General features: G+C 38.5%; 1 protein-coding gene across 2 annotated transcripts in view; it reads left to right on the forward strand.

The window, feature by feature from the left end:
* HIF1A (hypoxia inducible factor 1 subunit alpha) overlaps positions 1–23,650 on the forward strand; it is a 53,936-nt gene that overhangs the window by 17,173 nt on the left and 13,113 nt on the right. For both annotated transcript variants that reach the window (XM_081317688.1, XM_081317687.1), the window contains 10 exons: positions 8,227–8,417; positions 8,752–8,897; positions 9,548–9,632; positions 11,733–11,845; positions 14,649–14,851; positions 16,498–16,604; positions 17,688–17,835; positions 20,225–20,445; positions 20,621–20,898; positions 21,880–22,002. In XM_081317688.1, coding sequence (XP_081173814.1) covers positions 8,227–8,417; positions 8,752–8,897; positions 9,548–9,632; positions 11,733–11,845; positions 14,649–14,851; positions 16,498–16,604; positions 17,688–17,835; positions 20,225–20,445; positions 20,621–20,898; positions 21,880–22,002 — 1,615 coding nt within the window. The remainder of the gene's footprint in view (positions 1–8,226; positions 8,418–8,751; positions 8,898–9,547; positions 9,633–11,732; positions 11,846–14,648; positions 14,852–16,497; positions 16,605–17,687; positions 17,836–20,224; positions 20,446–20,620; positions 20,899–21,879; positions 22,003–23,650) is intronic.

The following is a 23,650-nucleotide window of genomic DNA, read 5'->3' on the forward strand; positions in this document are numbered from 1 at the left end:
TCTAAAACATTTATGTCAGTGTCTAGTTGTTAAACTTATCAACAGAATAGGTTTCTTGAAAAAAAGAAATACCTGAATATGTTTATTTTAAAAATAAATATAGTAAAAAAATTTGATTATTTGGTGACAAATTCTATTGAACAACTGATAGTGGCTTTAACCAGACTCTTAATTCACTATTCATCTATAAATCCTTGCTGTAGTTTAGCTAAAGTCTATAAAATCAGTATCTCTAGTAAGTGTCTCCATGTCTGCTGTATTCTTATCTTCTTAGACTTGGGATTAATAGTACACAAAATAGCAGCAAAAGGTATTTATTTCAGCCTCTTGAAGACTTAACAATGTTGACTTCAAGACTTTAAAAAATCCCTCTTTACATAATGAAGTAAACTTTCTTGTCAACAACTGTAGGTTAAGGGTTAGGGTCAGGTAATAGAAAGTATACATAATCTTCGAAAGAATATAATGGATATAGATGATCAGTAATCATTTCTTAAATATGTTGCATTCTTAAACTTTCAAATTCCAGACATTCTTTTATTCTTCTTAGTGAATTTTAGTCTTGGCAAGTAAAATAAAGGTTTATACTGTACATCAGGGGTGTCAAACTCAATTTCATTGAGGGCCACATCAGCATTGCGGTTGCCCTCAAGGGGCCGGGTGGGTGTGGCCTGGGTGGGTGTGGCCTACTGGGTGGGCGTGGCTACAGTGTGTATGGCCTACTGGGTGGGCGTGGCCAGCTCTACATAGTTCGCATCAAGGGTGCCTATGGGGGCCTGGGCAGGAGTGGGACAGATCTGAGGGTCTCTGGCAGGAGGAGGGTCTCTGGGCCAGGGCCAAGGCAGTGGAGGCCGTTCCCTCACTGTTTCCAGGATGGCTTCGCGGGCCGCATGAAACCACTTCGCGGGCCGGATCCGGCCCCCGGGCCTTGTGTCTGACATGTCTGCTGTACATCATCAAATGCAATGTAATAAATTGTGTTGTAAGTCCTCTTTTGGCCTTTCTAGATGATTTTATCATACAATTACATTTTTTTTAAAAAAAATCTGGACCACATAATAAGGATTACAGAGCAGAAACTGCGCCATGTGGAAGTGCCCTGAAAGATTTCTTGAAAAAGACCTGGAGGTCAGAGTTAATCTGATAGTAAAATACTCAGCTTGTTAAGTGTGATTGAAATTAAAAAGAGGCAAAGCAATAGAAGGAAAAGAATCATTGAAGGAATCAATAGAAATACCAATTGAATTGGAAAGCAAAAAAAGAATTTATAAAGAAGGGGGGGGGAAATAAAAAGGACCTCAAGAAAAGAAAGGCAACTAAATGAAACTTGAGGGAAGTGTAGAAGGGTCTAAGAAAAGTCAAGTGTAGAAGGGTCTAAGAAAAGTCAAATATGCAGCTGACATAGTCCAAAGAACATTGTCTTGAAAGAGGCGGTGGTGAGGCCTCTCCTCAAGAAGCCTGCCTTGGACCCAGCTGTATTGAACAACTTTCGTCCTGTCTCCAACCTTCGCTTTCTTGCGAAGGTTGTTGAGAGTGTGGTGGCACATCAGCTCCCTCTGGTCCTGGATGAAGCGGATTATCTAGACCCGTACCAATCGGGTTTCAGGCCCGGGTACAGCACGGAGACGGCATTGGTCGCGCTGTTGAATGATCTCTGGAGGGCCCGGGACAGGGGGCATTCCTCTGTTCTGGTCCTATTAGACCTCTCAGCGGCTTTCGATACCATCGACCATGGTATCTTGCTGCGGCGTCTTGGGGGATTGGGAGTGGGAGGCACGGTTTTACAGTGGTTCTCCTCCTATCTCCAGGGACGCTCGCAGTCGGTGTTGGCAGGAGGGCAGAGGTCGACCGCGAGGTCTCTCATTTGTGGAGTTCCTCAGGGGTCGGTCCTCTCGCCTCTCCTGTTCAACATCTATATGAAACCGCTGGGTGAGATCATTCGTGGTTTTGGAGTTGGGTATCATCAGTATGCTGATGATACCCAGCTTTTCTTTTCGACCCCAAACCACCCCAGTGATGCCCTCACCGTGATGTCCCGTTGCCTGGAGGCGGTTCGGGTCTGGATGGGGAGGAACAGACTTCAACTCAACCCCGACAAGACTGAGTGGCTTTGCATACCTTCATCCCGGGTTTATTCGGACATTCCACCTCTTACTATGGGGGGCGAATTATTACCCCCCGTAGATAGGGCTCGCAACTTGGGAGTCCTCCTAGATTCACGGCTCACCCTGGAAGACCACATAGGAGCTGTGACTAGGGGGGCTTTCGCCCAGGTTCGCCTGGTGCGCCAGTTGCGGCCCTATCTAAGCCGGGATGATCTATGCACAGTCACTCACGCGCTCGTGACCTCTCGACTAGACTACTGCAACGCTCTCTACATGGGGCTGCCCTTGAGGACCACCCGGAGGCTCCAACTGGCACAGAATGCAGCCGCGAGAGTAGTGTTGGGAGTTTCCCGATACTCCCATGTCACACCTCTGCTCCGTGAGCTGCATTGGTTGCCAGTTGTCTTCCGGGTGAGATTCAAGGTACTAGTCATGGTGTTTAAAGCCCTACATGGCAGGGGTCCGGAGTACCTCAGGGAACACCTGCTGCCGGCGTCAACTTCCCTCCGCCCTGTGCGTTCCCACAGAGAGGGCCTCCTCAGGGTGCCACCGGTCAGAGAATGTAGATTGGTGGCCCCCAGGGGGAGGTCTTTCTCTGTGGGCGCCCCGGAGCTATGGAACCAGTTACCGGTTGAGCTCCGGACGGCGCCCGATCTTCGCTCCTTTCGCCGCGATCTGAAAACATACCTGTTCGAACAAGCCGGCCTGGCCTGAGGGGGGATTGGTGGGGTTTTTACTATCATTTTATTGGGGTTTTATTAATGTATTTATTGTTTTTTATGGGCATGTATTTAATTACTTTTTAATTTTTGTAGCTTTGTGTTTTATTCTTGCCCTGTACACCGCCCTGAGTCCTTCGGGAGAAGGGCGGTATAGAAATATTAATAAATTAAATTAAATTAAATTGTGACAGCCTTAATTTGTACTCAAGCAACAGAGGGGAACACATTGGCTTGTGATGATTTAGCTCCAGGACCTGTGAAGAGAAGCTGGGCTGGCTTTTAGAAGATCTAGGAGGGTTTGGCAGGATAGCAGAGATCGCTGCTTATGCTGAATATAAAGATAGCAAGTAGGAACAGTAGGGTAGCTGTGAATGAAACAGTAGCACAAATCCCTTGAGATTTCGGATGGAACTGAGCTAGGCTTGGAAATTTGAAGAACAGGATTTGATCATCTGGGTCTTTTCTGGGATGAGAGAACAAAGAGGGGAAGGAAAGTTGGGGAGATGGCTGCAATAATTACTTATTTGTGTCAGAAGGGCAGTAACCAGATGCTCGGCTGAATGGTGTCAAGTTTGAGGGCTTTTGTGTGAACCTCGACTGGTTTGGGGGGATAAATGGGAAGTATCATAATATTTTTATTTAAAACCAATTCAATTCTGATTTAGTTTTTTAAAACTTTTCTACAATTAAAAATAGTTTGATTTACCTCAGAATGCTTCTGATCTGGTTTATTCAAGTTAATTTGCATGATTTTGTCCTTATGCTGGATTGGGAGCTATATAGATTTCCAGGGAGATGTAATTCCAGAAGGCAGACACCATGACACAGATGTCACAGTTCCTAGGCTCAGATCACAATGTTTAATTGAAATAATAGTTTATGAGTTGGATGCCCTTAGTATATGATTTGATTTAGTTTCAAACCCAATAGAAAGCTAGGCAATATTCTACATAGAGAACATTGCAAATAGCTCAAAAGGGGAGGCTGGGCAAAGAGATGGCTGGGAACGGTCAGATAAGAGGGAGCACACCCCACAGCTGTATAATTGATGGATCAAGGGGCTCAGGAGAGACTCCATAAGTTATCAGGCTATAAATGTGGTGGCAGCAGAGAATTGTACTTTCAGACTTGCAAGAATCTGTTAATATACCTTTACAATAAATTAGAATTAGCATATCTGGCTGTGTTTCCTATCTGATACCTGATAAGGCTGGCAGGTAGAAATTGGGTATTGGCCAACAAATTGCAGCATGGTATGTGCTTCTTATGAAGAGGTAGTGCTTAGATATCAACACATGAAGTGCTAGCCCTAGGAGATTTTGGTATTTTGCATTGGTTGCTGTGCTGTGCTGTGCTCTTTATTTTGCAATATTTATATGCCTCCCTAATTTTCAAACTCTGCACAGTGTACAAACAAGAATTCAAGAAAAGAACATAAGGATTTAAAAAAGACCTAGATTGCTGCTCAGGATCTTGGACAAAAGGTGGATGGAGAAGAATAGTCTTAAATGCCTTACAAAATGTCAGAGGGTTAGGGTCTGTATGTATTTCTGGAGGCAACACATTTCATAGTGTGGGAATTACTCTAAAAGGACCCATCTTCAGGTCCACACTCTTAATGTGAAGATGGGAGCTTCAGTACACCCTCTCTGAGGATTAGACTGGACAGGTACAGTCACTTTGGAGTGATAAAAGCTGTTACTATATTCTATAGTTCTTGCTAGGTAATAAGCAGAGGTTTGAATTGGTTCTGGAAACCTACATAATATGAAGATAACTGTGCCAAAATGGATTTATCCATTAGGAGTTTGGGAACTGTGTTCTATACAGTGAGCTTCTGAGAATTCTTCAAAGGCAATCCCATATAATGTATGTTGCAGTAATCCAGTTATTTGGTGATCACTAAAGCTATTCTACAGGGATGTAACCGACATACCAGCCAAAGCTGCATGAAGATCCCACTATTTACAACCTCTGTCTACTATAGGTAGAGTCTCTGTTGTAATCCATCTCCTTCAGAAGAAGTGTAACCTTACCTACAGTGGCCATCAAGATGAATATTTCACTTAAAATGTTTGCAAACAGCACTCTATCTTCTTGAGGTTTTGTCTGAGCTTGTTTCTCCTGGTCCAGTTGCTTTCAGGCTCTAGACTCAGGAGGATATTTATAATTGTTTGACAGTTTCTTCAGAAATCAAAGAAAATTGACTAATATGATCCTTTCAAAGACATTGGACTTATGTGAAGGAAAACTATTAGCCTGAATTTTGAATTGTTATATGTAATAGATGTTATACTATTGATAGAGAGTAATTCAAGATTTGTGTAAACTTCACTTTTGCATTCAATTACTTTTTAAGAGACGTCATGTGAGTATATAATGTATATACTTTCTTCTCTGCAAATGGTGATTGAATAAAGGATAACTTAAAATTAAATTCAGGGCTTCCGGTTGCTGTTTTTCAGCGGAGCGGTTAGAAGATTTGGAATGCCAAATCCTTCAGCTGAAATTTCTTTTTGTTGGGGACCCTAAGGGGCAGAACCCACCCTGAAGGGGTGGAATGAAGGAAGGAAATCCCAGGGACTTAGGAGAGATGGCGGTCTCTCTGAACAGTCCAGGAGAAGCCTCCCAGAAACCAACAGAAGAAAAGGCTGGCTAACTCCAAGTCCACCCATAGTTGAAAAAAAACTGAAGCCATAAATTTTTAAACTAAGCGGATCTTAAACAGCATGCTTGAATATGGGTAACAATATTGATTTTCTCCATCCTACCTATTTTCCTGAAGAAGAAAGTCCCCAAAATAAGATATTTCCGAAGAAGGAAAGGGGGAGGGGGACTCTGCTTCCTTCCTTTTGGTTAGCGGTGAAATTTACTCTTTAGAGAGAGAAAAAAAGACTAGAAAGACCTGAAAAATGAGCAAATGCTGACACCTGCTGGTGGATGAGGATTTTTTTTCTCTGACCCTCAAAGTTTTTAGAAAATGCAGCTGTGTAAACAAAGTGAGAGTAACAAAGTTGAAGCAATGAATACTTCACAAAAGGAAACATATGATAAGAGACAATTTCAAAGGACAATGATTTTAAACTAATAGAAATCCAGAATAACTTTGAGAGCATGAATCAACTTATTTCCAATTTAATTTCACTCCAAGAAGTTTCCCAAGAAAATACAGTAGAGATGACTAAATATAATTCTGAGGATAGAGACTTGAAGATGGAACCATATAAAATAAAAATTTCTAATTTAATCCAAATGGGAAATATTTCAACACGTCTAAGCAACTTTGAAGATAAGGAAAAGAATGAGAAAAAATTTCTTACAGGGAAACAAATGATGCAGCAAAACATATTGATTAAGAAAGGCAACGGCCAGAGAAAAAAATAGAAATTCAGAAAAAAGAAGATGGAGTTTATCAGAAAGAAACATTTGTTTGAATATGGCTAAAGAAATGGAAAAACTTTGAAATGTACTACTCTTAGAGGGATGAATTTTTTTTCCTTAACATAATATGTTTTTTTCCTTCTGAAAAAAGTTGAAATGATTTAAACAAAAGCAAATGTTTTAGTTATTTAAATGTGACGATAAGAAAAGCATAAAAATGTGTTTTGAATGAGAGTTAAAGGATTAGATGATTAGAACTATTGAATGGAATGGAATGAATGGAATGGAATGCTTAAAGTTTAACACAGATTAAATACATTCTTAGCTAAAAGAATAAGAAATGGTCAAAAAGAATAAGAAATTGAGGGAATAAATACTGTATATTAAATTAGGAGGGATACATATTTTAAGTTATATGTTATTTTTTGTATCTCAGTGCTGTTGTCTCTTTTTCTTGTCTCCCTTTTCTTTCTTCTTTTTCTTCTTGTTTGTCTCTCTTTTCTTTTCTCTTTCTACTTTTTTATTTATTGATTAAGAAATGTAAAAGAATGAGAGGGTCTGTATGGAAAAAACAGAATTAAATCTACCAATGTAAATATAGTTAAATGTTGAAAAGATTGTCACTTGTAAGAATATTTAGAATTTGGGGGGAGAAATAAGCTGAAATAAACAAGGTAACAGGATTTATAATAAGGCAACTAAAATGACAAATAGGATTACTGAAACTACTATACGTAACTGTTGTTAATTAAAATAATGAGAATTGTCTTAATCTAATGTTTTGCAAAGAAAGATACTTTGGGGAAAGGGGAAATCAAATGAAATTAACATATGGAATATAGATCATAGAAATTAATTGTTAAGGACTGTCTTATAAATGTTACCCAGACAACATTCTGTTAACAAATTACTGAATGATTTATGTTATGTTAAAAAATTCTAATAAAATATTTATACAAAAAAATTAATTTCAGAAAGGGTATAGGTCTGTGGTGGCGAACCAGGTGCCACAGGTGGCATGCAGAGCCCTCTCTGTGGGCACGCGCGCCGTCGCCCCAGTCCTAGGCCTTCAGCTGGTTTTTATAATTTTTTTTCGCTTTAGGCCTCTGTCGCCATGTGGAAAAAAAAAGGTTCAATCAATCAATTTCAACTTCTTGCGGGGGAAAAAAAAAGATCTCGCAAAGTTGGAATTGATTGATTGAACTTTTCAGTCCCACCCAGTCTGCCGTTACCACCACAGCCATGCCCACCCAATGGGCCACGTCCACCCGGCACCCGACGATACATAAGTGGGTTTTGGATTGCAGTTTGGGCACTTGGTCTCTAAAAGGTTCGCCATCATTGGTATAGGTGCTTACTGTAGTGATTTACAATTCCAGGGTATATGCTAGATGATTATGTTTTTCCAAAAGGGGTTGGTGCATGATTTATGGATGCTTTGAACGTGATCATGCTGTAATTTCCGAGATTAAAACTATAGCCAAGACCCTTTATATCACTTAAGGTTTTTATAGGCCAACTCTTTCCACTTTCTGAAAGAAAATGACACTATGAGTGCTACTAATAACCTTAAGATTTGACTACAAAAAAGATCTCCACAAGGGACTGTATTTAGAAACTTTAATTAGTATGGGAACTATTGGTTATTATCTTTAAAATTCTGTGTGGTTTGGATCATCCTGCTCACTGAAGCAATCTGATAAGACTCACTTCCTGTTACAATGAGCTATTAGAACTTGGCTTTTTTAAAAGGGTTCTAAAATGCACATTTCAAAACAAGGTTTTTGTTGCTGGTTTTAATATTTCAGGTGTTAAATATTTTTAAATTGTAAACTATTGATAGATTTGATAATCTATACCATACTTTTTTGTGGATTGTAAGGGCATGATAAATAGATACAAAAACATGCATTTGTTTGTGAGTCTTGATTAAATAGTCTAAGTTTATTTTCAGCCAGCCAATACATGATATTTTTCAGCCGCGTATATGGATTTGGATATTGTGTTTATTTTTCTAGGATTAGCTCAGAACGTAGAAAAGAGAAGTCTAGAGATGCAGCCAGATGTCGGAGGAGTAAGGAATCAGAAGTGTTCTATGAACTTGCTCACCAGTTGCCTCTTCCCCATCATGTGAGCGCACATCTTGATAAAGCCTCTGTTATGAGGCTTACAATCAGCTACCTGCGTATGAGAAAGCTGCTTGATGCAGGTAAGCATTATTCTTGCAGATGGGTGAAAATTTTTATGTCCACTTTTTTTTAGAAAATTTTATTAAATATACATTTAAAAACAAAAGTGGACATGATTCAACTTCCCTAGCTATAACACTACTATTAGTATTATCTTATGTTACAGAAAACAAATAACAAAAACCTAAAATACAATCTATAACAGGACAAAATATATTAAAAAGTACATATAAGATCTGTCGGGTTTTTTTTTAGTAAACTGTCATTCAGTTTTATGTCCACTTTTATGGCAGTTGATACATTGTTTTTTAAAGTGATAGGTTGCAGGCATTCAATTTGTACTGATTCTTCTAGATGACTTAGAGGCAGAAACTGAAATGGAGACACAGTTGAATTGTTTTTACTTAAAAGCTCTTGATGGATTTGTTATGGTCCTCTGTGAAGATGGTGACATGATCTATACTTCTGAAAATGTGAACAAGTGTGTGGGACTCAGTCAGGTATGAAATGACCCATTCTTTTGATTGTGTAGAGTGTTATTTGTTTTTATTCATTTATCGACTAGATCTGTAACCATTCCTCTAGGACAGGGGTGTCAAACTGCCAGCCCATGGGCCGGATGCGTCGTATCGAAACCATGCCCACCCCAGCTCCGGCAATGGGGAAAAGTTGCGATTTGTTGTGACAAGTCACATGATGTGGCGAGTTTGACACCCCTGCTCTAGGAGTTCAAGACTGTGTGCATAGGCCGCCTGCCATCAGTTTTTTCCCCCCACTATAGCAATCCTGGGGGAAAATAACTAGTCTGACATTGCCTAGTTAACTTCTGTGGCTGATAGTGGATTTGCTCACTAGGCCATAATATTTGAAGACTGAAACCTGGTCTATGAGATAGATTCTTGTCTTTCATTAGTATCCAAACATGTAGGATTTAAAATAGTTTCTTGTGAGCCTTTCCTATATAGCGATCGGCAAGGGCTGTAGATTCCTTCTGAAGTCAATATGAATTAGAGACAGTGTGGCTGCATCATTGGCATAGTGAATTCCTAGTGACTATGAACAAGATAGTGAACTAGGATTATAACCAGTGGTTTTTCCCCCCTGCTATAAATATACAATGCTAAATGGAGTTTTTTTCCCCCTTTGGCAGTTTGACTTGACAGGACACAGTGTGTTCGATTTCACACACCCATGTGATCATGAAGAGTTGAGAGAAATGCTCATCCATCGAAATGGTAAGAAAGAAAAGATAGTGGAAAATATACGTAGCTTGAAGTGGAATTGTTGGTTTATTGGTGTTCTCTGAGGTTGTTTTCTTGCAGACATTTCATTATCCGATTGGGTAACTTCAGTGCATCAGAGACTGAAATTTGCTGGCTTTTTATATATGTTTGTCGTACTGGCCTTGATTGGGGTATTATTATTTCTTGATTTTATTTATCTGATGTTTTGATGAAAATCAATGCTGGTAAGAGAAATCAGTCCACAAACTTCACTTCCTTAGGCATGATGATGATTTCTATCCTTGTAATGAAACATCTGAAAGAAAAAAAGCAAGCTCAGAGAACACCGAGAACAAAAGAAGAGACAAACATTCAGAGTTCTGCTTTGAGGCCAGATGGCTTCTCCTTAAATATGTGCTTGATTAATGCTGTTAAGCAATACCATAGATTTATGTTAATTAATTTATAACAGGTCCTGCCAAATATAATCTTGTGAAATTTTAAATTTGTAAAAATTGTAACTTCTATTTTGAGGTGATTATTGTAACTTGAATTTGAATTGGTATTTAAAAATTAAAAAGTTGGGATTTAAAAATTAAATTTTAAACATTTTAGGTTTTTCGGTTGACATCTGAAACTTGTCTTGAATGCTTTGGATTAAGCAGAAATTTTCACCCGATTCATTTACTTTAAGTCCTCGACTTACAGTAGTTCATTTAGTAACTGTTCAAAGTTACAACTACACTGAAAAAAGTGACTTACGACTATTTTATCACACTTATGGATCATTGCAACAACCCTGTGGTCATGTGATCAAAATCCAGACACTTGGCAACCGACTCATTTATGACGGTTGCAGTGTCCCAGGGTCATGTGATCACCTTTTGTGACCTGATAAGCAAAGTCAATAGGGAACACAGATTCAATTAACAACCATGTTAGTAACTTAACAGCTACAGTGGTTCACTTAATAACTGTGGCAAGAAAGCATGTAAAGTGAAGCAAAATTCACTTAACCAATGTCTCAGGAACAAAAACTTTGAGCTCAACTGTGGCCGTAAGTTGAGGACTACCTGTATATACCCTTCTCAAGACTTTCTTGATGTGATATAGGTGATTTTGAGGTGATTGATAAGGTTGATACCCTGTTTCCCGTCCTGATTTTTTATGTATACAACACATGCAACAATGTACATGATCTAGAATTGCCTCATAACAAAGCATTTAAAAACAAAACAGTAAGTAACTACACAGTACTTAGAGACATACAGTTGGAAGCAAATTGCTGATTTCCTCCCAACACTCTAATCTCACCTCACCCCAAACCTCTAACCAACAGCAGTAGGGACAAGATTTTGGGGAAAAGCAAGAAAGTAATAAGTAATTCTATGCAAATACAGGTACTCCTCCATTTAAGAACACATTTGGGCCTGGTATCTTGATCATCGAATGAAGCGGTCATTATGCAAATCACCGTGGAACTATTTCACTCAACAACTCCAATCCTGGCTCTCACAGTTGCAGTTGTTAACTAGAGCACTGGGAGAGGTCCTCAACCTCCTGGGCATGGGGAAAGTGTTGGTAAACACCATTGTTGTGGGAGCTGCACAATGCTGGGGTTCTGGCATTTTTTCCCCTTAAAAGGGGTGGAAATATTGGCATTCATTTAAAGACCGTTTCTCCCATGTATCAGAGGATTTTTTCCTCCCTGCAAGGGGAGGGGAAGGGAAATTCTTTGTCATGCTGGTAGAATGGATTTAAAATCCAACATCCCTTCTGCTTGCAATCTTCCCTGACAGCTTCTCCATTGACTTTCTAGGGAAGCCAGCAGAGAAGATTGCAGTTGGTGCTCAAATGATTTCAGGGCACTTCGCAACTGGTTACAAATGCAAATAGGTTGCCAAGCACCCAAAATGGAATCATGCAACATTTTATGACAGCTGTAAGTGCTTTAGGGGCCATGGGCAATGCTATTGTGACTGCAAATGGTTGTATGTTGAGGATACCTTTACAGTCGCTGTTTAAAGAGATTCATAGGTGAAATTGAATATAAATTACACATAGTATTTTCTATTGTGTTAGTCTGTTTCTGTATTTCAATTCTTATATTAGGATCTGTTAAAAAGGGAAAGGATCAAAATACAGAACGGAGTTTTTTCCTCAGAATGAAATGTACACTGACCAGCAGAGGAAGAACTGTGAATATAAAATCAGCCACATGGAAGGTAATTTTTCTTATGCTTTGAAAGAAGTATATAAATAAATGCTTCAAAGAGCATTTGAAGAACATATGTTTTATAAGATGCTCCCTTGGCATCTCACATTGTTTGGATGCTCCATATTTTTACCTTTTTAAAGTCACATTCTAAACTGCATTCATCTCTTCTAAGATTATAATGGCGTTTTAAAGTGCTCTAAGTTAAGAACAAAATTTCTTATAGTCTAGAATTTTGTTCAATGCTGGCAATAAATGGAGCAAACTCTTCCATGTTGCTACAAATGTTCATCCACAGACAACAATGGTACTTGAAACAAACTTTTTCTCAATTTTCATGTTAGGCCCCAGAAATATGGGGATGATAACCCATGGAGCTACCAGTAGTCCAGTCTACAGAAAAAAATCCAGAATGACATGGCTGCAGAAATTACACTTTCTGCAGTTGTTAAGCATATTATTTCATTTCATTTATGTAGTCTGAAGTGGTAAGATTTCCAATCCAGTGCTCGCCCAGCTTGAGTAAAAATAGAATAGTTGATGTTATCTATAAAGATTAAATAGAGTAGCTTTTTCTTCGATAACTTTAAGCAGTTAAGCAATCATGATGGATATGAGTGATGAGATGTTTCACTGAAAAGTAGCTTTGTGTGAAATATGTTTTTAAAAACAATAGTACATAAAAGTTTTGGGACTGGTTTTATTGTGTTGTTCAAGAACTTAAATCTAATATTTTAGCATATTAAAATAATTTGAAGGATGGTGAGATAGACACAGTGTCAAATCTGTGAGAAAAATCCTATGTGTTTTACATTAAAGGTTTCCTGATGACGCTTGGGGAGTTGCCCAGCGATCTGGAGGGCGACTCTGTTGAGCGCTTTATTGACCTCTGGAATACGGTGGCGGCCAGGGCACTCGACAGCATTTACCCCTGAGCAGCCTCTTGCCCCCTCTCCCTCCCCCCCCAATCAACCCCTCACAGCTCCTTGATTCATTGAGGAGCTCCAGGAAATGAAGGAAGTGAAGAAACGTCTAGAACGATGCTGGTGAAAACAAGAAGCGAATGTGACCGGACACGAGTAGGAGCCCAGATTCGAGCCTACTCTGTGGCGATAAGGGCAGTGAAGCATAATTACTTTTCCTCCCTTATTGCGTCTGCGGAATGTTGGCCAACTACACTGTTCAGAGTGTCCTGGACCCCTTGGGAAAGGAAGGAAAGGAAGATCCAGTTTATGTAAGTTGTGATCGTCTGGCCAAGCATTTCGTGGATAAAATCTCTCACATTCACTCTGAATCACAACCTGGATGGACAGAATCCACTGAGATGATAGAGGTGATGCCTTGTGCGGTGCCTGAGAGATTTTGATTCTGAGGAAGTAAAGTCCTCTGCAGCCTGGAATTTGGATCCTGGCTGCGGGACAGCAGTTTGTTAAGGGAGGGAGAAATAACAGAAGATACACTGGTCTGTCCTCTAGTGAAGAGGCCAGGCAGGCCTGGATCCAGCAGGATTGGACAACAACCACAACCTTATCGTTCACCTTGTTCTTTCTCAGGGATTGAAATGATGAGGTTATAGTTGCAGAGGACCCTGGAGAATATGAATTATCTAGACCCATGACAGTCTAGATTTTGATTGGAGAAAAAAGGCAGACTCGACCCAATCTGGGCATGATTGAATAGACTATCTTTTGGTTCCTGATGTTCTGTTTCTCACAAAAGAGCAGGGCCACAATCAGGAGCTTTTCCTGAACTCTTGTTAAATGTTGCACTTGAGCTGTGGGAACAGCATTGGTGCAATTCAAGCTGCTTGTAACTGCATATAAAGTACTGTATGGCACAGGGCCCAGAAGTCTTAAGACACCACTGTTCCCCAAAAGTTTCTGCACATTCTGCATGGAAAGATAAGAAGCATCTCCTAAGGATCCCTAACTACTAAGGAGGTAGGAGGAGGAGGAGGGTGTTCTCTGTAAGAGCTCCCCTTTAGTTTGCCCCCACCCTCAAGGCCTTCGAGAAGCAGATGAAAATCTGGCTCTTCCGAAAGACCTTTGAAAATTAATTATAACTATTGGCACCATACCAAACAAATATTAACTCATTAATTTTAGTATTAAGTTGTGTAAATAGATTTTGGATTTTGTTGTTTTAATTAATTATAATATTGATTAGCCAACTAGAATCTTAGGTTTCAGGTGCTGATAAATCTCATTAGCAAATTAATTAACTTGGGATGAAACAGACATAGACATTGGTATGCTTTAAGTATATTACAAACCACAACCTCCCCTTCCTCCCTCTGCAAAAAATGTCTTCCTTTCAGTGATAATTGCTCAATCATATCTCTACTCGGGGACTATTTCAAGAGAGAAGACGGGAGCAATATGGATCTTTTTCTGTTGATTTGAGTTCTCTGGGCAATAAATAGGCAACCAGACCAAAACTATATAGCTCTGAACTTTATTTTCGACATTTGTTTTAAATAATTAAAATAGTTTTCAGTGAAACCTACTTGCTACTGCTGTTGGACATAGTGGTTAATTCCACTTAACTTATTTAATACTTAAAGATGAAACAATTATCCTTTCGTGCTGCAGACTAATGATGTGAATGTAGGTCCAGCAACAACGGGTAGTTGTGCTCCGTTGGCAGTAGTGAGAAACAAGCTCCTTTTGGCTACGTTTGCCCAAATTAATTCCCAATTCAACTGCGAGTTAAAGAAAATGACTTTGTAATATAAACAAATGGTGCTTGAGATTGCTTTTGTGGTTATATATGAGGTCAGGGATAAAATATGTTTCTTTCTTTTCAACACTCAGGTACTTCATTGTACAGGTCATATTCGTGTTTATGAGAATTGCAACAATCAGACTGTGTGCGGCTATAAAAAGCCTCCCATGACATGTTTGGTATTAATTTGTGAGCCTATACCTCATCCATCAAATATTGAAGTCCCATTGGATAGCAAAACGTTCCTCAGCCGCCATAGCCTTGACATGAAATTTTCCTATTGTGATGAAAGGTAAAGCCTCTGCACATCTATTGCATACTTCACTCTCCTCTACTTCCAAAATAGATTCCCTGTTAATTATGATACTCACCTGATTGCTGATAGCATTCTGTGCCCTTTACTGTACGTGCGTTTATTTGTTAAAATTGAGGGAGAGAATTAGTTAAACGATGCTGTAAATTTATGTGCATCTTCCAGTTTTATAATTTCAGTTTCATAATTTTCAATTCTGAACAATGAGGGTGCAAAATGTTTTCTATTCTGTTTTCCATTTTCCAAAATGTTTTTTAAATGATAAAAAAATTAAAAATCATTTTTAAAATTTTTCAATGTTTTTAAGCAAACTATTGGAAATAATGTTTTTAATTAGCTAGCATATACTAAAGCTAAAGCAATAGTTACATTAATGGTAATATATATATATATATATATATATATATATATACAGTATATATATATATATATATATATATATACACAGTATATATATATATATATACAGTATATATATATATATATATATATATACACAGTATATATATATATATACACAGTATATATATATATATATATATATATATATATATATATATATATATATATTCATTTTAGAAAGAAACACTTCTGCTTTTTCTGAGTTTTGTAGCATTTCTTTTCCTTGTACTGGTGTTCTGTGTAACACTGCCATCAAGTGGCTGAAATAATTTTAAATTTGGCATTCCCAAGTCTGGTGTTCTTTAGATCAGAGGTCCCCAACCTTTTGGGCACCAGGGACCGGTTCTGCGAAGAGAGGTTTTTCCGGGGACTGGAGGGGGCGTGGTTTCATGTATTGTCTGCACCCTGGGTCTTTGCTTGTTTGCGTGGACTGGTTTCTGGCATGCCGTCGCCCGGTGCTGGTCCATAGACCAGGGGTTGGGGACCCCTGCTTTAGATGTGTTGGACCACTTCTCCAGCCTCCAATTATTAGCCATGCTAGGTTGGAACAACAGGACTTACAGTTCAGCACATCTGGAGGCATCTGATTCGGGAAATGAACTAATAAGACAAAGATAGTATTCTTATATAGGAAAAGAGTAATTGGTATAAGGCTGAACTATATTTCATTTTGTGCTTACGATTTTTTTCTTTGAGATAAACAACAATCCTCTTTATCTTTATCTCTTCATTTTGTCTCCGAGCACAGATCATATTGCAGCTACTAGTAAAGCTTGCATTGTGGTCTGTTTGTTTAATTAATGCAATGTTTACTTCCATTTTATTTTGCGTTATTTCCATTGGAATTTTATTTATAATATATCCCCATGCACTTGGGAAGAAGTATCTTTAAAAACATTTAAAAACATTTACAACATCCTATTGATCCCCAAAATGCAAAATAAATCCAGTATGTAAATATTTTTCAATTTTGATTTATTTTCTAAGTTGCTTTGAATCAAGCAAAATCCCGAACCCTTAATCTTTCTAGTTCATTTTGGCTCCAAGCCGAGGTGATGTTATAGTTATTAGCAAAGCTTGTATTATGCTTTTTGTTTTATTTTAAACAGATAATAAATTGCAATAGTTTTCTTTTCAATAAACTTTCAATACTTTTCAAATAAACTTTACCTGTAAGCTTTAGCGATATCACAAATTTACTTTGTCTTTCCTTTTGCATAAAGGATTACAGAACTAATAGGGTATGAACCTGAAGAACTCCTGGGGCATTCTGTATATGAATATTATCATGCACTGGACTCTGATCATCTGACCAAAACACATCATGACAGTAAGTTGATGAAGGCAAGACAGCTGCATGCTATTCAGGTTTCATTAACATATTCTGTATGATTTATGATAAATCTTGTAAATATCACACCAGTGTTTTGTCAGATACTGTATATGCCAGGGGGTCTTTAAACGTGGACTTTTTATGATTTGTGGACTTCAGCTTCCAGAATTCCTCAGCCAGGCATGCTGGCTAAAGAATTCTGGGAGCTGAATCCCACAAGTCATAAAAGGGCCACGTTTGAAGACCCCTGCTAAATGCTATTGTGAAATTCTAAGCATTTCAAAAGTTCTGAAACTTTTGAGGCTGATGAGTATATTTCGAATGTTGAGAGCTAATTATGGGAACAGATTTTCTGCCATAAAGAAATGACAAATTTAAAAGTAACTAATTTTAAAACAGCCATGCAGTAAAAATCATTCTGGTGCTAAATGGATGTAACTTGCCCAATAACTGAAGAGGCAGAGGAAGTGTCTGAGTCCCAAATACTAAACTATTTATTTATATCCCTGGATGTCTACTTCATTAAATGCAAACTGGTAATGCTCACAGAAATGATCCTCAGCATATTACTCTGATTCATAAATACACATACCTAAGAAAAGTCAGCACTAGAAACAAGCCATCTAATTATTCTCAAAAATAATCAAGAACACAGTATATATGCACATGTATTCCATTATTCTTTGTCTTCTCCATTAGCTTACCCAGATCTCCTACACTGATTCTAACTTCCATCACCATTTAAATATTTTACAAGTATTATTTATTCATTTATTTATTTAGAAAAACGTTACGATCACCCAACTCAGGGTGAATCCAGCCAGCTTGCAAAAATGATACTCCAATATAAAACCCAATAAAACTCCAACCCCCATTTTAGTATTGCAAATATTAATGTTGAAAGCATTGTTGGGAAGACAGATGTTTTAAGAGGCTTTATTTAAGAACTTATTTAAGAACTAAAGCAAAATAATTGCTTTTAAAAATGGCAAGGCCAATTAGAGTTGAGTGAATGTCTGGCAACCTACTGGGCAACCCAGTCTTCGGTATATAAATAATTTGGTCTCTTTCCTCTTCCAGTGTTTGCTAAAGGGCAAGTCACCACCGGACAGTATCGAATGCTTGCCAAGCAAGGGGGCTATGTCTGGGTAGAGACTCAAGCAACTGTTATATACAATACTAAGAATTCTCAACCACAATGTATAGTGTGTGTGAACTATGTCTTGAGGTGAGTTTTGTCTGTAAATGCTATTGGGAGGGGAAGTGCAAATAATTAGCCAAGTACTAAGCTGGCTTTTTGAAGAGAAATTGTGGGTATTTTGTCCATTTGATGTAATGTCCTTGGTAACAAAGTTTACTTCTTCACTATGTATTTTTTTGTAAGCACATTTATTCATTTCTTTGTTATGTTGACGAGATTTCTGCATGAAATTTTTAGTTTGCCTTCCTACTGATTGCCCATAGGTTTTCATATCTGCTGTTGTTGCAGTGTTATTTATACTTTGGGAACCTGCATCAGGATTTGATAATGCATGTAGTTATTGCTACAAATAAGAGTCTGCATGTGTGCCACCGTAGGTTTTCTTCACTCCATGTATAAAATTCTGTTGGAATATTCTGCCTTCAGATAGAAATACATACTATACTTACTAATCTTCAATGCAGATATTATTGATAGATCATGTGCCATCAAATTAGTGTCAACTCTTTTCTTGGCTATCCATGGTATTCTCAGGGGTCTTCTCCAACACCAAAGTTCAGAGGTGTCAATACTCCTTCTATCCATCATCTTCAAAGTTCAACTCTTGTTTCCATTGAATGTCAGAGGAAAAACAGTTACTCAGATTATTCTGATCTTCGTAGATATAGACATATCCCAGCATCTGAATATCTTTTCCAAGGTCTTATGGCTACTCTATGGGAAGTATTTAATCTCTGCTGGTTTCCTCACTGTTGATAATCAATTAAAAAATGCAAAAGGTATCCATCACTTCAGTATCTTGCCTTTTCTAAGGCTGGTTGCTGTGTTTGAGGTAATTCACATAGTCTGCTGTATGTTTAATCTTAGTCCTGTTTTTAATATGCTCCCTGACTTTCATTACTAGGACTTGTAGTTCATTTGTATTTTCAGCTTAGTTTCATCACTATAGCACCAGTTATTGATGTTGCTTCCTCCAGTTTTAAACTATGCTCATCTTCCAGTCCAGCTACTGCATATAGGTTGAATTAATAAGGTGAGAGTATATATTCTTTTCTCACTTTTTTGCCAACCTGGAGAATCTGTTTCTCCATTTCCTGTCTCTACTGTGTCTTTCTGACTTTGGTCTAAATTTCACATTAGGACAGTAGGGATTCTCATTTTTATACTTGCATAAGCACTTTCCACACTTTGACATGATTGACCCAATTGAAGGTCTTCCTATAATCAATGAATTGAATATTCTTGGGCTTTCTTGATTATGCAGTGTGAATCAGCAATTATGTCTCATGTTTCTTGGCTTTTTCTAAAGTCAGCTTGAACCTTGGACATCTCCCTTTCCATGTTGGAAATATTAAATATTCTAAACATTTGCTTGTGTGCAAAGTTAAGAAGATTGTTTTAATGTTTTCTGCATTACGTTAAGTTCCCTTTCTTTGGTACTTGTGTATGAATTGACCTCTTCCAGTTTTTGAGGGTTAGAACCTTTGCCTGAAATGTTGAATTTTCTGATTAATGCATTTTTCAACTACATTCTCACATTTATATTTATATTTAGTTACAGATTTTTCAGACTGTTGATGATGCATATTTCCCTTTTTTATAAGTGTGTGTGCATGCATATATACAATTGAATTCAGGCCTATTTCCAAAGGAATGTTATGTGGTTCTTTTAAACTTGTATCTAGAGAGTTATGTGGTTAGCGTCTCCCAAAAAATAAACAAAACACCACCACAACAGATTCTTTTTCTAGTGGATAGTTTGTTCATCACTAATATTTTCCTACAATATATGATTATGAAATATTATTAGAAGTTATTTTAGGGTGCAAAGTGGGGGTAAAATCTAATAGTTTTGGACATTCCACCATCTATATTTACACCTAGAGCAGACATTTCAAACACAAGGCCCGGGGGCCGGATCCGGCCCGCGAAGTGGTTTCATGCGGCCCGCGAAGCCATCCTGGAAACAGTGAGGGAACAGCCCCCACTGCCTTGGCCCTGGCCCAGAGACCCTCCTTCTGCCAGAGACCCTCAGATCTCTCCTGCCCGGGTCCCCATAGGCACCCTTGATGTGATGTAGAGCTGGCCACGCCCACCCAGTAGGCCATACGCACTCTAGCCACGCCCATCCAGTAGGCCACGCCCACCCTGGCCACACCCACCCGGACCCTTGAGGGCAACCGCAATGCGGCCCTCAATGAAATTGAGTTTGACACCCCTGACCTAGAGAATACCGATAGTTTTCTTCAGTAAGCAGAAACTGTGATAAAAGCTCAGAGGCTCTTTGCCATGATAGAGCAGGATAAGGCTAGAATATATTACATATATGTTTCTTGTACAATAGATGAACATTATAAATATGCATTATGCAGCTCTCAATATCTCTCTTATCCTTACTTTCTTTATTCTTTTGCAGTGGAATTGTTCAGAGGGACTTGGTCTTTTCACTTCAGCAAACGGAGCGTATGTTGAAACCAGTGGATTCTCCCGAGATGGAAATGATGAAAGGCCTCAGCAAGAGTGATCTGGAAGATAGCAGCAGCCTCTTTGAGAAGCTTAAAAAGGAACCCGAAGCATTAGCTTATCTTGCTCCTGCTGCTGGAGATACCATAATAGCGTTAGATTTCGACAACGATGGTGTGTGTATATTTAATGAAACATTTAAAGGAAAAAGGCTAATTATCCATAAATGCTGACCTTTAGAATTTCTTAAAGAGATGTCCTTGGCATATGCTGAATCATAATAAGGCTCTTAAATTGTGACGCAATATTTTTCCTTTGTTTGATGATGTCTTTTTAAAAATTTTTGTAGAGTCAGAAGAACAACCGTCTGATGATGTTCCTTTGTATAATGATGTAATGCTCCCCTCATCCAATGAGAAGCTGCAGAATATAAATTTGGCAATGTCTCCGCTATCTGCTTCTGAAACAACAAAGCCACTCTGTAGCAGTGCTGATCCAGCACTCAATAAAGAGGTGGTGACCAAACTGGAGCCCAGCACGGAGCCTTTAGATCTTACTTTCTCCAGCCGGCAGACCCAAGATCAACCAGCTACTCCTGATAGAAGCACTAGCCAAAGTTCACCTGAGGTTTGTTATTTAATAATCTTTTGCAACTTTCCATTGTTTCTGTATTAAATTTTATACACTTATCACCTTTGTATTACGTCATTTTTCTGGGAAACACCAGAATAGGATAGTAGGGAGAAAAGAAAAACCAACTGAATCTTTTCTAGTGAACTCTGTGCTGAGTGAGGATTCCAATTTGAAATCTTGTATTAGAAATAATAAAAATGTTCACATTTTTCTTTTCCAAACAGTAACAGTTTTTTACTCTTTTGCTCAGCATGGAAACTAAAGATTGACACAATTCACTTCCCTTCATTTGATTCATCTCTGTTGGTAGTTAAGATTTATTGCATATGACAATTTGCTTCATTATTAATCAAGAGCCTTGGTGGAGCAGTGGGCTAATGCCTCCTTGAGTAACACCAGCTGCCTGCAATTAGTGCAGGTTCGCATGCCACCAGGCTCAAGGTTGACTCAGCCTTCCATCCTTCCGAGGTAGGTAAAATGAGGACCCAGATTGTTGGGGGCAATAAGCTGACTTTGTAATAATGCCGCTTGGGTGTGTGTGTGAAAGCCCTAACAAGCAGGCATATACATAGAATGAAGGCTACTGCTAAGCTTGTAAGCCGCCCTGAGTCTTCGGAGAAGGGCGGGATATAAATGGAATTAAAATAAATAAATAAAAAATAAAATGAAATGTGCTGTTAGAAATCCTCTATGTCATAACTTGTTAGGCATAAAGTAGTACAGTCTTGTTTCCTAAGCCTTAAGAAAGTTTTTAAATACAACTTTAAAATATGAGGAGCTATGTGTCAAAATGATTATGTGAGCTTTATTATTCCAATATTGATTCTTATATATCTTAATTGTGCCTCATCCTAATTGTAGAAACTTAATGGTTTAAAATTTCAGTAAATAGACCTCTGGCATTTTATTTATTATGAAAGTGCGTTTGAAATTTGGTCTCATTTTACTGAACAAAGTTGCTGATTATTTTTACAGCCCAATAGTCCTAATGATTATTGCTTCAATGTGGATAATGAGATATCAAGTGAGTTCAAGCTGGAATTGGTGGAAAAGCTCTTTGCAATAGATCCAGATTCAAAAAACCCATTTTCAATGCAGGTGAGCACATTAATTGAAACTTTTGGTTTATTCTATTTTAATATGTCTATATTCATGATGTGTTACTAACAGTGCTTGGTGTAATTTTTCAAATACCAAAGTAAAATACTAAGTTCATTACTATCTGATTGGATATAGGTTAATAGGTGAGGGAATTGGCAAGATGGGTGGCACACAGGTCAGATGATAGATAGATAGATAGATAGATAGATAGATAGATAGATAGATAGATAGATAGATAGATAGATAGATAGATAGATAGATACTATGATCCAGATGCTGGTGTACTGTATAGATAGTCTTTGATCTCTGATCACAGTCAGGATCGAAATTTCTGTTGTTAAGCAATACAGTGCTTTGGTGTTAGGTGACTGCATTACTTGGCAACAGCAACAGCATTCCTGGCACTTCCCATTACAAACATTAACTGAATTCTACCTGTTGTTAGCCGAGGACCCACCTCGATCTAAGGCATTCCAAAGTCCAAACCTCAGCTCTTCCGAGTAAGGGACTGCCTCCACTTCAACCCCCCCCCAACTGCTTATTCCCTGCCATCTCTGTCCTTTTGGCTACCCTTCACCCTGTCTTCATCCTGTGAGATGTCAAGCAGCCCAGAACTGTGTGGCCTCAGTCCCACAGAGCAGCTCAAAGGATAATACAAATGGGTTTATTGATGCCCCATGGCTCTGGGGTTGCAAAAAAACCTAGTGAAGCATGAAGCCCAGCCTGGCCCAGCAGTGTGATATAAAGGCACTTCTTGGCACACTGTAGCTCTAAGACTACAAATACTCCTAGCTTGGCTCAGCACTACAATGCAGAGCAATGGCTATTTGGGGAAGTTACAGCCCCCCCCCCTAGCTGAGTCCCAGATGCAGTCACCCTTGTCATGTTGTGCTCTCAGTCCCCTGCTGCCCTACACAGTTAAATAGGTTGGTGTGTACTGCATTCTAACCACCGCGCCACCACAGCTCAATGGTAGGAGATAGGCAGGTGGGAAATTGAAGCCACTCTTGTGATTGTAGATATAGGTGGGTTGCCAAGCACCCAAATTTTGATTACATAATCATGGAACAGTTACAGTCATGGCCGAAATTGTTGGCACCCCAGAAATTTTTCCAGAAAATCAAGTATTTCTCACAGAAAAGTATTGCAGGAACACATGTTTTGCTATACACAGGTTTATTCCCTTTGTGTATATAAAAAAGGGAGGGAAAAAAGCAAATTGGACATAATGTCAAACAAAACTCCAAAAATGGACTGGACAAAATTATTGGCACCCTTTCAAAATTGTGGATAAACAAGATTGTTTCAAGCATGTGATGCTCCTTTAAACTCACCTGGGGCAAGTAACAGGTGTGGGCAATATAAAAATTGCCTAATAAGCAGGCATATACATAGAATGAAGGCTATTGCTAAGCACATTGATTTGTGCTTTAAATTGTAAACCGCCCTGAGTCTTTGGAGAAGGGCGGGATATAAATGGGATTTTTTTTTAAAAAAAAATCACACCTGAAAGCAGATAAAAAGGAGAGAAGTTCACTTAGTCTTTGCATTGTGTGTCTGTGTGTGCCACACTAAGCATGGACAACAGAAAGAGAAGAGAACTGTCTGAGGACTTGAGAACCAAAATTGTGGACAAATATCAACA

This window comes from Vipera berus, assembly GCF_964194415.1.
Source record: "Vipera berus genome assembly, chromosome: 1".
Taxonomy (NCBI): Eukaryota; Metazoa; Chordata; class Lepidosauria; order Squamata; family Viperidae; genus Vipera; species Vipera berus.